The 16,845-nt window shown below is 43.2% G+C and overlaps 1 protein-coding gene across 2 annotated transcripts in view; it reads left to right on the top strand.

The window, feature by feature from the left end:
- Positions 1–3,307: 3,307 nt before the first annotated feature.
- Positions 3,308–16,845, top strand: part of LOC137870660 (protein Wnt-7b) — a 34,551-nt gene continuing 21,013 nt past the window's right edge. Inside the window, exons 1-2 of one of the 2 annotated variants that reach the window (XM_068708062.1) lie at positions 3,308–3,805; positions 10,809–11,035. In XM_068708062.1, the coding sequence (XP_068564163.1) occupies positions 3,735–3,805; positions 10,809–11,035 (298 nt within the window). In that variant the 5' untranslated portion in view covers positions 3,308–3,734. Of the gene's footprint in view, positions 3,806–6,008; positions 6,462–10,808; positions 11,036–16,845 lie in introns of those variants that run through there. The other variant, XM_068708061.1, reaches the window with a different exon arrangement.

Raw genomic sequence — 16,845 nt, 5'->3', positions numbered from 1 at the left:
TTCCTCTGAGACGTTTTATTCATTTTACTGAGTGTGCTCTTGAATAGGGGCTACAGTTTTGGCGCGGCGTTCCAGACTGTCAGATTTGAGTAAATTGATCCTGCCTCCCTGTTCTGTCCCGGAGCCCTGGCCTGATCAGGAAAATACTCATGACACTTTGGCTAGTGGCCTTGCTAAGAAGTGAGTTTTATTTAAAATAGCAACATTGCAAATTAGTATTTAAAGGTTTTAACATAAGAAGAAAAAAAAGCACTGCTCTCCCTTTGAGTTTCCGTTCAACCTTTACACAAGCTACCCAAGTGGTATCGCACTCTTGTGAGGGCCAACCCTCAGAAAACCTGCTTTCCATGGAGAGGGCATGGCGCAGCATTTCAGCCGGGCCTAATCAGCCAGTAAGAAGCAGGCTGGGATACATGCGGACCCGGCCTGGTAGATCTGCGCGCATGTGTGTGCACTGATATATCGGCGAGCATGGTGAGGAATTAATCAGACCACACCCTGCTTCCCTACCCACAGCTGTGACCGGGCAGGAGAGAGACAAAAAGGTCAAACCCATTGGTCGGGATGGGAGGACTGGTAGAGTTGGTTTAACCTCTGACCTCACACTTAGATGTACGAGGAGACATCTGACATCCGGGTCGAGGAGGTCACTTTCTCTCAGCGTACCTCTGTGTTTCGCCGTCCTCTGGTGCTGCTCCCTTTCACCGTGTCATGTTCTCCAACGGAATCTGAGCTAATTGACGGAAGTGTTACGATCAAGACGAATAGGGGAGTTGGAGGGAGATGGAGAGGGGAGACGTTGCGAGTGCATAATAGCTGTTTCCCCCCCTCTTGCCTGGGGCCCAGTGTGTAGATGTGGTGGACCCAGCCCCAGACGCCACTCCATGGTTTGGCACATTCTGCATTTCAGCCCGCTCACTGTTTCCAGCTGAACCGGCTCCCATGCAAACACATGGGCAACCGGTGGGTTTTCTTATTTAGTTGTCGGTCAAGAGTACTTAATAATATTCAAAAAGACACTGCGACATATCATCCCATGCTTGCCAAAATATGATCCCCTTCTTCTTCCACCCCCCCCCATCCTTTCTTCCCAAGATTTTCCCTGCAGATGAAAAGGAACAGATACACAATGGGGGCAATCTTGAAAAAGTTTGGCTGACAGTTATTAAAGTAATAGAGCAGAATGAGAAGAGGGTAAGTACGGCGCAAGGAGGACAACGACCGCCATTCAGGAGACTGCGAGAGGACATATTTCAAATACAATGGCCCGTAATGCAGCGTAAAGCACAAGCAGTGATGTGGCGTATGACTTACTCAGAGTGATATGTCCTTGCTGACCCAAATGCTCTCATCCCTGCCTCAACTTTTTGAAGTTAAATAAACAGTGTGTCACAAGATCTTCCACATACCACCCAAGTGCTACAGTGTGTGTGTGTGTGTGTGTGTGTGTGTGTGAGTCTCCCTGTGTGTCCGCAGCGCATGTGTCTACAGTGTGATTTGCACGCGTACTTACTGTATGTGTGGACACAAGGAGACAGATAATGTGTGTTAGCGTGCACAGGAATGCGTGCACCACCAGCGAGCGAACGGGGATGTGTGTGACATGTCTGTAACGACAATGGCGGGTGACAAATAACGCTGACGCACACTGTCCCCGGTCTCGATCCTGCTTTAATAAAAAAGTGTTGGCTCTTTGAACATTTTAATTAAACCAAACAGGACCATCCCCACCCAGGCCTCGACGATGAGCTATATAGCTACATTTGAAGACAAACAAGACCATCTGTTACGGGGTAGACATCAAATACTTGTCTTTTTTTTTTATTTTTTTTTTTATGTCACCCTGGGCCTGCATGTTGACTTTCATTATTTCTAAAAATCCATCTGGAATTTTGATGGGCATGTTTTGAAGGAAAAGGCCTTGAAACCACAATGCAGGGATGTCTTGAAACAAAGGTCTCTGCGGTTGTGTCTGTTTCTCGTGGTCAACAACAGCCCGGCAGTCTCTGTGCTCAGATAGCTCATGTCTGTAATTTTAGTTTATGCCATCATTATTACAACACGTTAGCCATTTTTCATGTAGTTTCTTGGAAATATACTGAATTGATGGTTTTTGTGTTCTTTTAAGAAATTGAAGACAGTTAAAAAAAAAATGTAGGGAGAAGAGAATGGGGTTCCTTAGATTTTGTTTGGACTAGCCAGGCAGAAGAGAAAAGTATTCAGATGAGCGTTGTTCCCTGCAGAATAATGTAGTTTTCTGATTGAAGTTGTGTCGATAACAAAATGGGCTGAGGTGAAAAAAAAATCTAAGACCAGATTGGCCTTGTCAAAATAACATTATTATATTTGTTCATGTGTCTTCATTTTAGATTTACTCCTCACTAACTACAACTGTGTTGACATTTTGATTCCATTTGATATGTTGGTGGCATTTAGTTAAATGGCACTTCCCACAACCACACCTACATGTGAGGCCCTTGCATGAAGTGGATGACTTTAATCAAAAAAGTTAACTCCATTTTTTTTTTATCCATCTAGTTCTGAAGCTCCCTTTTAGTTTATTTTTTTTTCACAGACATTAAAGCCTTTTCAGATTAAATCTTCTGTCCCACTGCAGAGGAGCTTTTTTTTTACTGCACATTTAACCACATCACTTCAGCAGTGTCTTGCTGCCACCAGAGGGAGTCTTCTTAGTCAACTAATAGCTCCCAAAGGAGTAAACTCTGCATTCTGAACATCTGCTCAAAATTCACATCATCTTGAATCAAGCCTAAGAAATTGGAATATTAATGTTTTGTTTATGTTGTTTTGTTCATGCGTTGCGCTGTTAATCAAAGTGACTGACAAAACCTCACTGACACGTATTTATCATGACGCCAGTTCATTATTATTAGTCATTATTAGTCATGCAATTGTCATTTTGATTCATGCAGCTGGAAAGCCCTTCCTCGTCTGTTTGACTTTATGGGGCTTACTGTTGTGGTGGAGCCCATCCGGGGAGCCCGCACTGGTGGGGCAATGCCCAGTGTTGCAAGCGACAAAAGCACCAGCCTAGCCTGGGCCACAGGCCTATAAAAAGGCCATTTCACTTCGTCCCTTTTAGTTTGCTGTACAACAACTACACGTGTTGAGCTCAGACTGGAAGCCCGTCCCATTCCCTACATATCCACGCTGGAGGAGGAGGAGGAGGAGGAGGAGGAGGAGGCGTGCAGCCCTTTTGTTACCTGTATTACCTGGCTGTTGCAAGTTAGTAACATGGACTGCGTCTAAGATGTCTTCAGAGAATTGAAACGCCGAGCGATGAACTACAGCTTTTAAACTAAACGAAATCCACAGGGTTGGCAGGGCACGACTAGTTGTTGTTTTTTTTTTTCTCTCTTTCTACCTGCGTGACGCAGCAAATGGGAATCGTTAATTAGGCTCTCCCGTGAAAGTAAGGACGAATAGGAGGCACTTCCTCCAAGAACTCATTCACCTCTCAAGTCCGACCCTCTCTCGAGTTTCATTTTGGAGTTCTTACAGCCACCTTTCAGGTCGCCATCAGCATCTCACCTGTGCTGCCGCACCATGGATTTCACGCGGTCGAAGATTTCAAAGGCGCCCCAGCTTCGTGTCGCGGAAAACAGGCGCTATACGTTCATCTGGAAGGGTTGAGAAACACCGCCAATGTGAACGGAAAAAGCTCGAGCACTTTATGTTACAGCGCATGGCCTCTGGACAAAGTGGGAACGATCATGCACAAACCCCTCCGAAAGCGGAGTCTGTACGTGTTCCTGTGTTTTGGCATCATATACCTCAGACTCGGGTGAGTGTTCATAACCTGTGATTACATGCACACGACTGTTTTCTTCACATGCGCAAAAGTGAATATCCAAATTATGCAATACTCTGGTTATTCACCTCTTTTACAGGGAAGCGTCAGCTGCCCTCTGACCTCAGACTTTAGCATGATGTGAGTAATCCGTTTTCAGCAGGTGTTCTTAAAAAGACCAAATGCAGTCATTACATTAACGTCTGCACACGGGGAATGTGTTGTGCGTAAAGGTTTCAGATAAGGCGACGGTTCAATGCGATCGATTCGTTTTCGCTTTCAAGGAGCCATTTAGTTCACCTCACGAGACTCCAGCTCCTTTGTCACACAAGATAATTTGAGCCGCTGTCATTGCTGCAGATCCAGCCCCCCCCCCCCCTGCATACCTTCATTAATAGCGGCAGACTGAGTTGTATTTCCACATTCCATCGGCCAGACGGAGCTTTTTTTTTTTTTTTCACCTGTTTTGTAATAGCTCACCTTGATGCATAAACACAGAAGAGTTTCTATCCGTTCCCACTCCGCTCTGCTGCGCTAAACGCAGCGCCTCTCAAGAATAATCATACCGTATTAGGAGCCTCCGGTATAGACACGCATTAGAATCATGGCGACGTACTGTATGTCTCGTGAAAATATATATGGGAAGTTTGTTTTTGTATTTTTGTCCACGCTTTGCACCCATGGGTAGACCATTTTTTTTAGTTACTCTCGGAATAGTGAAATTAAAAGACTTCTTAGTTTGATTCTGACCTCCCTGAACTATAACCTTTTATTATAGTTAACTTAAAATTAGTTATAGGGGCCTAAAGGCAAACAGGTACGTGTGTAACATAGATGATGCAGTGGAGAGTAATCCAAATCAATATGCTATTTTTCTATTTCTTTAACCTATTACAGATTATTCATCAAAGTTACAAAGTTGCTTTTGTTGTGCGACACTACATCTATTTTCTTGAATAACTGCAACCAGTTACGCACAGAAAAATACTGAGATATTATTGAAACATGGAACCGTGACGTATGGAAAATTGATTTCTGATTAAGTCCATATATACAACTGAAATGCTTTTATCCTGATCCTGCAGTGCATTTGGAGATTCCTGCAGCATCAGAGAACGAAACAAAACAAGTGTCAGCCCCGCCTGTGAGAACCTCGTGTGGACTGAAGCGTGTAAATGACTTCAAGTTCCACAGATGCTCATATCACATGACAGCAGCTCCAATATGGGGGGGGGGGGGGGGGGCACCCATCTCCGTGTTCACTGAGCCCGAGCAGTTAGCTCATTCCTTCCATCCTTTCACTAAATCTTTCATGGTAGCCTCTTCATTTACAATGACTTGAGCCTGCAGGTGTTGAGTGAGAGTCACGATGCTGAGGCGATAAAAGCCCTCCATTCACTAAGCTCTGCGACAAAATCTCCCCAAGTATTTTATCTCTTTGCTCAGATCCAATCCGAGACTGCTATTTTTATGCCTTTGCCACCTTCAGCAATTTTACAATATGAGGAGAATATTATTCAATATCACAGCAGGGGCACACAATTCATATTTGAATATTATAGGGTGACGACCATCAAATACCATCAGAGCGCAGCAGACAGAGCAGATATATTATAGACGCCTATAGCAATAATATCGTTTTACCACAGGAAATAATAAGGTCCCTGATACTCATATCTGAGTACCACAAATATGCTTTATTTTATGTTTCTAATGAAATGTTATTGGAAAGCATGTTACAAGAGGACATAATATTGTACGTTTTTAACAATATTATAGGAATATCTAAGGTAAGGACATTTCTTTTCAGCAGGGTAATGACGCTTCATGCTCACTTTTACATAGACACACATACAGACATATTATGAGAATAATATCTGTCATATTACATGGACTTTATTACGTCAACGTGACACCAACTTGTTGATTCACAACGACGCATCCTGCCAGAGAAATGTGCAGATTTTTTTTTTTTTTTTTTTTGCACGCGGAGCTGTGATGATGGTGTTATGCGCGAGCAGCCAGCGTCTCTGTTTGTTTATTTTTGGCTGGATGGTGGGTTGGCGGTGTGTGTGTGTGTGTGTGTGTGTGTGTGTGTGTGTGTGTGTATGGGGGGGGGGGGGGGGATATGATGATGAATGAAACCTCCCGCACGTCCACCGGGGATCGGATCAGTGTCACCCTATTGTCCCGCTGTGGCAAAGTGGGCGGATAGCAGTGTCTCTCCCTGCCCAATGGCAGGCACGACTCTCATGAGAGTGGAGAGAGGCACTTTTTCTGCCATGCAAAATCCCTAAAACCATCATCATTCCGGCTCGGGAACCCACAGTACTGTGTAACAGCCTCCGCCGCTGAGAGATGACAGAGCCAATCTCAGCGCACACACGGCCCTGGGAGCTCGGAGCTGCGTAGAGCCACCGCACCAAAGACAAGGAGACGCACAGCACCTCTTTTTTATTTTGTGCGAAGGGGACTTAAAACCGGGAATTAATAAGGGAGGCTTTTTTTTTTCATCCCGTCCGCGTCGTCTGACTCTATCCGATCGTGGCCATTTGCTCAATGTCATCATGATCATCTTCTCGTCGCGCAGTGTACTGCTGTCTGTCTATTATCCACAGATCTTCCTGATCCTGACGAGTGGCAGCTACCTGTAAGTTTCAGCCAATTAACTAGGGTCCTTAATTAACTTCAGGGAGTGCGCGCGCTCATCTTCAGCAATACAAAGACGCACGGTTTTTGGTTTTGCTCCCGTGCAGCTTTCCTACCGGACAACGAGCTATTTATTTCCTTTTCCCCCTAATCATTAAGAGCCGGTTGTGAGAGGAATATATTTAGTTGTTGGAGATTCATTTTAAGTTTGTGTCATCGCACTGTTACGGCGCAGGGAGCTGGCGTAGCAAAAGTGCAACTTACCAGTAAATGTGATTTAATTCTAGGATAATTTTCAGACACTTCCTAATGGTATGCCAGCGCAAACTCAGTAGAGAATACCCATCAGTGGAAAATGACCCACGTGGGAATAAACTAATTAAGTGAAAACCTGAACGCGCTAATGTGCCGTCCGCAGGCGCGTGAGCGTCTCTTGTGAGTAGTAGCAGTGGTGGTCTGTGGCTAGCTGTAAATATTGCACATATTTTACATGATCAAAAAACGTTTGGGTGACTGCTACACGGATTCGTTTTGGCCACAGAGTGGCAGAGATGTTCAAGACAATTGGATGCTGAGAGTCTGTCTTTTCTCTCCCGCGAGGAGAATTTAACACATTTAACGCATGATGCGAGCACCGTCAACCTGTCTGAGCGCGTGAAAGATTATCTCTGTGCATGACCTCATCTCGGGTTAATTCTCCAGCATTTTTTTTTTTTTTAATGTTAACATTTGCGCCTACATCTTTAGAATATTTGCCTGCAACACGCACTTGATTAACACCATAATGCGCTGCGGCTTTGAATTAAACGGGGATTACTCTCGCAGGAGAACACTGGCTTTCTTTAAGCGTCCAGAATAATTACTCACCCATGCTCCCTTTGCTCCTTTCTCTGCTGCCTGGAGACCCCAAACCTGATGCTGAAATAGATGTGGTTTTTGGTTTTTCTGTTAAAAGTGGGCTACACTTCTAAGTATAGCAATGGCATTAAAACTACATACCATTGTTTGTTTGGATTATTCAAGTGTGTTTTCTGTTGAGCATTAACCACAAAATACATGTTTTGAGGAGAACACTTCTATTTCTACGGGTTCAAAATAATGCAATGCCCCTTCCTCGAAGCTTATGTTTTGGTTGCAAAATTTGTTGAGCTGTGGGTGACAAATGAGCTGTCAGCAAAAAGGATCTGACCATGTAGAGCATTTGGGCTATTGCACACCCACGCTCCAATATCCAAGGATTTTACACTTAATGTTCCCATGGCAATGATTTGACCGTTTTCTTAATATTATGCCGGCCTAGCCAGATATAGTTTTAGACAGACGCAAATGTGATTTTGTTATGAATGAAACCCCTTCAGTGCACTGAGCATCGTATTTGTTAATGAGCAGCAAAAGAGGAAAATCATATTCGGCACGAACATAACAGTTAATTTTCTGCCCTTGGAAAAAAAGAAGAGCATTTATTCACTTGGTTTAGTTAAGTTGTGTCAGTTTTGAGAGTGCATTCCTCAGTGGAAGATGCATGCCCGGGAGCTTAATAGTGTGTCAGTTGTGTTCAAAGTGCTCCATGTGATGGAGTAGGTGGCTGTGAGCACGCTGTATGCCATGACGTAGACTACAGTTTCTCTTTAAGCCAAACTACCCTGTGATGGGATCTGTAAGCTCCTCAGCGCTCACACTGAGACTGCTTTGATTTGTTTTGTTTTTTATTCTTTTAAATCACGTTTTTTCAAAAGAAATTAAGACATTTATTGTGAGGTCAAACTGGCAGAGGCCTCTGTTTCTGTGACGTTTAATGTTGGCTGTCTAACGTGATGTGTTTTCTATCGCGTCACAGGTTTTGTGTTTAACATAAAAGACACTGACCCATGTTTTGTCAAAAATAAAGAGAAATAAAATTAAGCATAGAGATTTGTGTCATCCGTAGGTGTCAAAGGCCTTGTGCACAACCAGTGTATTGGATGTTCAGCAGATCACATTTTATGTACTTGTGTATCGGTGCAAGGCAAAAAAAATTCTGCCACCTTTTGCTTTGTAATTAACAAAAAAACAAAACTGCTTCATCTCTCTATCACAGCTGCAGTAAAGCCACAAGCGATCACTCAAACACTGCAGTTTGCATCAATCTATATATTAGTTCCTCGCTGTAATACCCAATATATATAATAATCATACTTCGGAGCTTATGTTGGCGGTCTATCTGATGTCAGATCTGTGACCGTGGGTGAGCTGTCCCCAGGCCGCTGGCGTACACACAGTGTATACGCTAAGCAAACAGAATCGCATCTGTGCACTTTGATGATTTCAAGGATTTAAAAGCTTAGCTCTGGAATTCTCTGTCTGGTGTTGTCTGATGGCCCTACCGTGGTAGACTGCGATCCTGCGTGTTAGCAGGTGAATGACGTGAGAAAAAGCCAAGAGGGGGAGTCACTACGAGTTCTGTTTGCCAGAACAATGTGCAGTTGTACGAGCTTTTAAAGTGGTGCGCTGGAACATCAGAGATATAAAAGACTCAAATGTTCTTTATTGCCGTTGGATTTACATAAACAAACCAGTTCCATTCACCCGTAGCATTTATTATGCGAGACAGCGAATTTCTCCAGTTGCACATTACTTGTCTTAATGAGCATGACCTTTTTGGTTTGCACAGACTTCATGTCATTGTTGCCATGAACAACCACATATACAGCAGAGGGTCACAGAGGGTCAGAGGGGTTCAAGCTTGTTTAACAGCAGCGGGAGCGAAAGCAGTGTTTGCTGCAGACACTGAACGCAGCTGATGGATTTTTGGATGAGTTGTTATGTATTTTTGAAGTGACAGCCTCCAGTTTTACAAAGCAACATGCTTATGATGAACAATTTTTTTAGAAATATACATCTTAGTGTGTTTATTTTTAACTGAAGTAATTTTAGTTCAGTTAGGTTTTGTGGTGACTTTCAGAGCAGAGATTGCAAAATCAACACAATGGTGCTTTCCCCTTTATATGCTGTTGTGCGTTCCCCTGACTGCACCGAGAAGACGGAGAGAATGTGTGCAGTCCTCAGTCTGGTACCAGATACTCGCCTCGCTGCAGTTAGGATTCATTTTAACGTCATGTGTTTGAAATTTAGATTCATGTTTTTCTGTCTTTGTGGAGAAACTCAAGTAACCAGCGGAAAGGGAACACGATTGTCCAGAGGGCGATCTAATCAATGATCATATCTTTGCTCTTAGTCAGGGGTCTCCCACCAAGATCACTGTGAACTACGCTCCACAGAAACCGTTGTGTCTGTTCTCAGTGTCTCTCTCCACCCATTCTCCCGTTCTCACTCCTCTTACGCTGCCGTCGCTTTTCGCTGACACACAACTTGCCTGCGTTGGTTTGCCCCGTTTGTGGTGAAAGCCTCTGGAGGTCGACGTCATACTTCAAAGCTGCCGTTTGCCTCCACGCTCGTTTATGGCTCCCCGTCCCTGACATGTTTGAAAAGTATGTATCTACATGGTTTTCGAGGGCTATAAACAAAGAGTCATGGAGATAGTCAGCGCTTTGTTTAGCTGTAATCTGTTTTGGCTTTCTCCGTGGCTGCGAAGCCATCTTTTGACACATGTTGTGATATTATCACGGAGCGTGATCGGATATAACGACGTCTCCCTGAAGAGAAATGAGTGGGACGGGTGTCGTTCACTATGCAGCGCATTGATACCCTGCGAATTAGGACGACTAGTGTTGAAAAGCTTACATATTTTTCCATGCAAACCAATCATAGGATGTGACGAAAGTAAAAGCAGTCTCTCGAGAAATTTATGGGCAACACTTTTTACACCCTGAATAACTTTCAAACACATGATCACACAAATCATGACATTTGGTTACAATTTGAAACCTGCATCTACATAACGAGACACAGAGAAAGTGTATATGCTGTATATTCTATATTTGTGTAAGTCTGGCAACCGTTCACGCTGCTATGTTACCTAACAATTAACATAAAACCCCTTATTTATTGTTTAAACTTCCACCATCCAAACCAATGTGGAGTGGCGTTGTCAGTAGTCAATTGTGCATATTGCTTTCTCTCTCTGGGCTCTTTTAGCAAGTTTCCTTTGTTTTATGGATTTTGATTTGACCTCTAATCCACTAAACAGCCATACTTTCATGTCGTACAGCATTCACTTCACTACGGAACGTGCATCAATCACCGGTTGAGTTGAATCCCGTTCTGGAGCGTCGCACACAAATGAGTCAGCCTGACCATCCTCTGGAAGTCCTAACTGAGTCTGTGTGTCCGTGGATGTTTGTGTGTGTGTGTGTGTGTGTGTGTGTGTACGAATGCGTGCGCGCGTGGTGTGTTTCTTTCACTTCGGCAGGGCCCTGTCCTCGGTGGTGGCTCTGGGTGCCAACATCATCTGCAACAAGATTCCCGGGCTGGCACCTCGCCAGCGGGCCATCTGCCAGAGCCGCCCGGACGCCATCATCGTTGTGGGCGAAGGCGCCCAGATGGGCATCAATGAGTGCCAGTACCAGTTCCGATATGGACGCTGGAACTGTTCGGCGCTGGGAGAAAGGACAGTCTTCGGTCAGGAGCTGCGAGTAGGTCAGTCTGGGTTCTATCACAAATGGGAAAAGGCACAGTGTACGCTTTTGTGAACATGTGCTCCTGCATGGCTGCCCTTATGAGAAGCTTTTTAAGTTTTAGCTGTTAGACTGAGGATGATTCTGCCAATAATCACCTATTTACTTAGCAGTTAGTTAGAACTAGAATTTAATTTAGGTTTACGTGTATTCAAAGGTTAGTTAATTCATTGAATTAGAGAGGAATAGCACAAAATACGCTAAAATAAATAATATCATAAAAAACAAAAATAGGCATTAATACAGGACACTGTACTGTAGTGTTGCACATTTTCAGACAAATTTGCAATCAACCAAAACACCAAAAAAAATAAAACAATCATCACGCAACAAAACTCAGAGTTAATGGATCCCAAATATTTTTGAAAACTGACATTCTATAATAAAGGTAAATGCATCTAAAATGTACTTTTGGTGTTGCATGACTTGGATTTGAATACATCTTCAGTTTGAGTGAAATTGGCTACAGCTCCAAGGACACACTGGGACAAACTGACACCAGCATATAAACACGTGATGAGAAATTGTTGAATGGAATCACGTTTTTTGAAGCTGCATAAGTGGTAATTTTGGGGGAATATCAAGGTTCATGAGGTTAATGCTTGGAATGTTGTGTAAGCGATAACATCATCGCTTGAGAATAAGGGATATTATTAGTGACACATATTCTCAAGTGTGCGGTGTTCACAGCCGATCATAACACATGACAGACATGGATTGCAACTTGGATGTTGTGTGTGTGTGTGTGTGTGTGTGTGTGTGTCTGCGGGATTCAAAGCATAGATCAGAGACGTCTTAGAGCTGCTAATAATCGATACTGAAGCCGACAATGATAATGCCAGTGGCCTTCCTGCTGAGGAGGGAACAGAAATTACATTTTACATGTTTCAAGCCATCCTATTTTGTCAGTTTTATGAAACAGTACAAGAGGAGTATCAAAAAATGTGGTGCCAGCCCCCGACCCTCTGAGCCCCATGAAATATGGCTCTTCGCAAGCCAAAACCGAGCTGCACACATCACACAGTCAGAACTCAAACCAGTAAAACACAGTCTCTTTGACTCTCTATTGTATAACCATTCATGTTGGCATTGCTCAAGAGAACTTCATATATTCCAGCCCATCTTACTTGTCCTCCTTTCAATTGACAATGTTGTATTTCTCCAGTGCGCTCTGGTTTCTGTTGATGTAGGTTCTGCAGCGAGACCGTTGGTTAGCAGCATGCCGACCATCGCTGGCCATGCCAAAGTTATGGAAAAGCTACCGAAAAAAGGCACTGGAGGCCTAATGGGGAAAACGTATGGTTGAAAAATGATATTGCAAATAAGGAGACAACTAATGGTGTTATTGCAGAGAGCGCTTGTTGAACCAAAAATAGATGGACACATCTGTTGTTAATTGGGCTAAATTGGTTGTGTCCATGCCTGGCTGTGCACATACATGCAGACAAACATTTACATTTACGATGCTTTTGTTTGAGAGACTTGGCTCTCCGCAAACCTCTTTTGCGTCGCTTTTGTTTTACAGGGACTTTTATATATTTCCTTTCATTTAGGAGATGCTTTGTTGCCATTACGTTGCGGTCGGGCTGTGCATTTAATCCAGTGGCTCTGTTAACAATCACTCCTCTTAAGGAGTAGCTGAATTAGCTCCAGCTTTCTCTCCAAAAGCATTTTTTTCTTTGTTGTGAATGTGGCGCTTTCTTTTTGTAATAGGGCTCATGTTGTTTTCTTCAACACTCAACATCCCCTTTCCTCCTCCTTTTGGTCTGTTTTTTTATGCCCTTTTGAAGGGCGTAGAGACTTCGGAATGATATTAGGCAGTGGTTCATCAGAAGCATCTGTGTGTCTCCTCTTCTGTATTTTTGTAGGATTGATGTCCGTGTTTTTACGTATTATGCTGTTAAGCAAAGTACTTCGTAGGATAAAAATCTACAGTCAGGGCTTCTAATTCACATAGTTCTCGTTGCCGGATGGGGATTGTAAGCATTGTCACTCATCTTTGTGTATTTTGAGGCCATTCAACCCAAGTTTTCATCGGCGATGCGACATCAACATCCCATAATGGCGTCATCTGAATTTCGTGCCCGCCTTCGCTCTTCTTGTTTGGTTTCCATAGTCGATCGACACAAATAAATGCCTCATGCGCCCGCGCAGAGCACATGACTGTTGGTGTCCAGTTCTGGTCAGAGAGTGATGACTACTGGGCCTTCCATGATTGTCCAATAATGATGGGACTTTGTGGCCTTCTCAAATAAACTATTCCAACGATGACGTCTTCTTCTAGACCAGTGTGGAACTTTGATTTTGCTCATGGGTTCCCATGACAAATTTACAGAGACATTATTGATTAGGGTTTTACGTTGAATAACCAAAAGACTAACTTTCCTTCTGTATGATAATCATGACGAATCTGCCGAGATTCTAGCGAGAGAGATCATGGCTCCATCTGTGTGTCATTGGCACCCTGTGGTCTCATATTTAGAGTACTGTAACTTTGTCTTTGATAGATTCAGATGTGCCTGGTTCTTCCTCTCTCCTTCAAGTGAATAGATTTACTCCTCTATGCAACGGGGCAAAAGAGAGAAAAAGTTGCATCGTTGGTGCCTTTTGACAGTGTTGGCTTATTATGTGAAACCCATAGCTGTACTGAGGCGCACAGAGCAGCTCTTTGTCCGCCGGGTCGGTAAACTCGTCTAAACAGAGGCTTGTGCTCTATAGTTCTGTGATCGTGATGTGGGTTCATGGTTTTTGAAGGTAACACAATAGAGCTTCAAGTGCTAAAAGCATCAATAACTGTAAAAAAAAAACCCAAATTGAGTTCAAGTGCATGTTTTGCATTTGAATGATATTTCTTGTCAATGAATGCACGCCCATTCACACACAAAAAGTATTGTTTAATAAATGTGGTTTTGATAAACTGTGGTGAAAAGCGAGACAAAAATTCAGAGATGAACAATAAATTCACTTACTGACTGGAACACAGAAAACTAAGCTGCGTTGAATCGACTTGAAGTGAATTGAGAAATCCTCTCACCACTGGCCGTTGCGTCATTCTGGAGACATGAAATATGGCAAATCACGTCTGAGCTTATTTTCAGCCGGCTCAGGTATTTTCATGTTACCTGAGTTAGTTTGTCGTTTGATATCGAGCATTTTAATTAGTTGATGATCTACAATAAATTATCTGATGATTGATTACAACTGCCATACGCTTTAGGACAAGCCAGCATATCTGGGCTACCACAGATACCACACACACACAATTCTTCATCACCGAAGCTACTGTGAGTATTTTTTTGTATTGGCACAAAGGTCATTATTACTATGGATTTATATTTGATTGATGTGGGAGGGGGCTCATAATTTATAATATGAGAAGTCATTAAACAAATTAGTGTAACCATATCTATAATCTAATCAACTTCATTGGAAGGGGAACAAAAAAACCTGAAATGCTCAACACTAAGGGGGACGTGTCATGAAAATCTCCCTTTTAAAACAAAAACAACCTCGTCAATTCGACTGGGCTGCCGAGATCAGAAAACATGTAATTCAACAAATTCATATTTGGGGACACAAATCTGAACGTCTTGTTGAATTTGGGTCCCTTTCCTATGTCACATACACATACATGATAGGTGAAGTGTGCCGGCTGTTCTGCTTGACTTTCTGCAACGATCTACAGTAAATCAGGCTTGTTCTAAATAGCACAGAGTATTGTCTGGTTATCTGGAGAATGGCAGTGTCCTTGAATGCGCTCATATTAACTGCATGTCTTTTGTGTTAGTGTCGCAGCAGGGGTGAAGTTATTGAGTTTTGCCCCTTGGAGCCTAAATCCTGTGTTAGATAGAAGTAGAAATATGGTTAAATATTGTGACCCTAGTTTTGATATACATATATCACACTGCAGTGATTTAAAGACTTTTTGTCTGAAGTTCTTTAAATGATTCATTTACAGTATTATGACCATTAGTTGATGTTTCAGCCTTTTCCTCTCAGCAAACGTATTCAAACTGAGTTATTTTGTTAGCGTGGAGATTCGTATTTGTAAAAGTTGAACTCCGTGGCTGTTCTCCCTAAACTTTAACCGAGTGATGAGATAGACGGCTGGATCCTGGCGCATGGTTGGCTGTTGCATCTTGGGACAAAGCTCTCCACTGATGTAGGTGGGAAGGCTGTCGGTCGGGATCTGACAGTGCTCGTTCAGTTTAGCAGTGTCCCACTAGGTCATCGAGGGAGACCACACAAGCCACAGCTACTGCAGAACTCCCACTGCCAAAAGTGGGCGATTTAGGGTTTTCTCTCAACACCTCACTGTCAAACTGCCACATCAGCTGGCGCACGACATTCCCAATTGTGATAGTTTCCAGTGTTTTGTTGCTCACGGCTGAAGATGTAACCATGTTTTCTGATCACGTCTGTCTGTATTATGGAATTCTCTAGCATGGCATATGAAATCATGGAATACACCCCTTCAGCAAAATGTTCCAATCCCTTCTCCGAATCTGCAAATTCCCACATCATCATAATCAAGTGCAGGGGAAAAGATATTCCCGTTCCGCTCCCATTTAAGTTTTTCATTCAAATCCCCCAAATTATGAACACTAAACCTTTCCCCCCGCTCTGTGATCCAGTCTTAGTTTTGGACTGGAGGGAGGAGATGTCGGCATTTCTTCAAGAACTGAAGATCAGCCGACCGCAAGTCTAATGCATTCTCTCTGTGCTGCCGGCTCTTGGAGGCGGTCTTTCTGTTCTGGAGCTTCTCCATGGTATTACATTCGCTTTCCAAGACAGCACACATTAATAGTTGGGTTATTGAGCATTACAGAGCCTGGGATATCTTCATTCAGCAGAGGTGATTCAGTTTCAAAGAGTGGTCATTTGATATGTGTTTCTCTCTTCTACTGTAAACAGAAAAAGTGCATTCAGCTCAGTAGATGGCTTCTGCTGGCACCTTCTCCGTTGCCTGAACACAAGACTCGAGGGTAGATGGATTGATGGAAAAATGAAAGCATCCCCATTCTTGTTGCAGATCTATCCCTCGGCGGTTCCTCTGTTTTGCAGAGAACGCTGGCTCCCTCATTATTCTCTAATTGACAAATTGGAGAACAACACCATAAACTCGCAGCGAGACTCGAAACTGGCAATTTAAGTGCGTCTCTGTCTCGTCTGCAGAGGCGGATTTAGCGGTCCTCTCCGTGCGCCCTGCTATGGTGTTGGCATGAGCTGGTACTTTCAGTCTGTAAAAAATGTGGAATGAATTATGCTGCGCTAACAGAAATGGGTGTTATTGAGTGGCTTGTTGCAGTCTATCAAGAAGTAATAATGAAATTAGAGACAAATCCGTCAGCGAGTCAGGAGGAGCGGAGGGGGGCTCCGGGACAAGAATGGCAAACGTGGTCAATCCTCCAATCATAATCCTTGGCCTGGTTTCTGGATGAATCATTCTATTTTAAATATTTCTGTCAGAGACTGATCCCAGGGCTGTGATTTGTTGATGCCGTTTTATTATGCGTATTTAAGTGTGTTCACCCACGCGTGAAGTGCATCGAAAGCCCCATGTGGTTTCTGTTACACATCTCACATAATAAGTTGACGTCTCTTAGAACCAGCCAGTGATCTTTGCCCCATACCTCAACTTTTACACATGAACAGTAGTACGCTGTTGGTTACATTTATTCTATTGCACAACTCAGGTTGTGGTGATCAAATCCACTATTACTGTATATTCTTACTTTATCCTTCTTTAATGTTATGTTTTGACTTGACTTA

Source organism: Cebidichthys violaceus, unplaced genomic scaffold (assembly GCF_023349555.1).
Source record: "Cebidichthys violaceus isolate CVI_PGR_0920_01 unplaced genomic scaffold, fCebVio1.0.p SCAF_131, whole genome shotgun sequence".
Taxonomy (NCBI): domain Eukaryota; kingdom Metazoa; phylum Chordata; class Actinopteri; order Perciformes; family Stichaeidae; genus Cebidichthys; species Cebidichthys violaceus.
The sequence above is the reverse complement of the archived record's forward strand: the minus strand, read 5'-3'. Positions and strand labels throughout refer to the sequence as shown.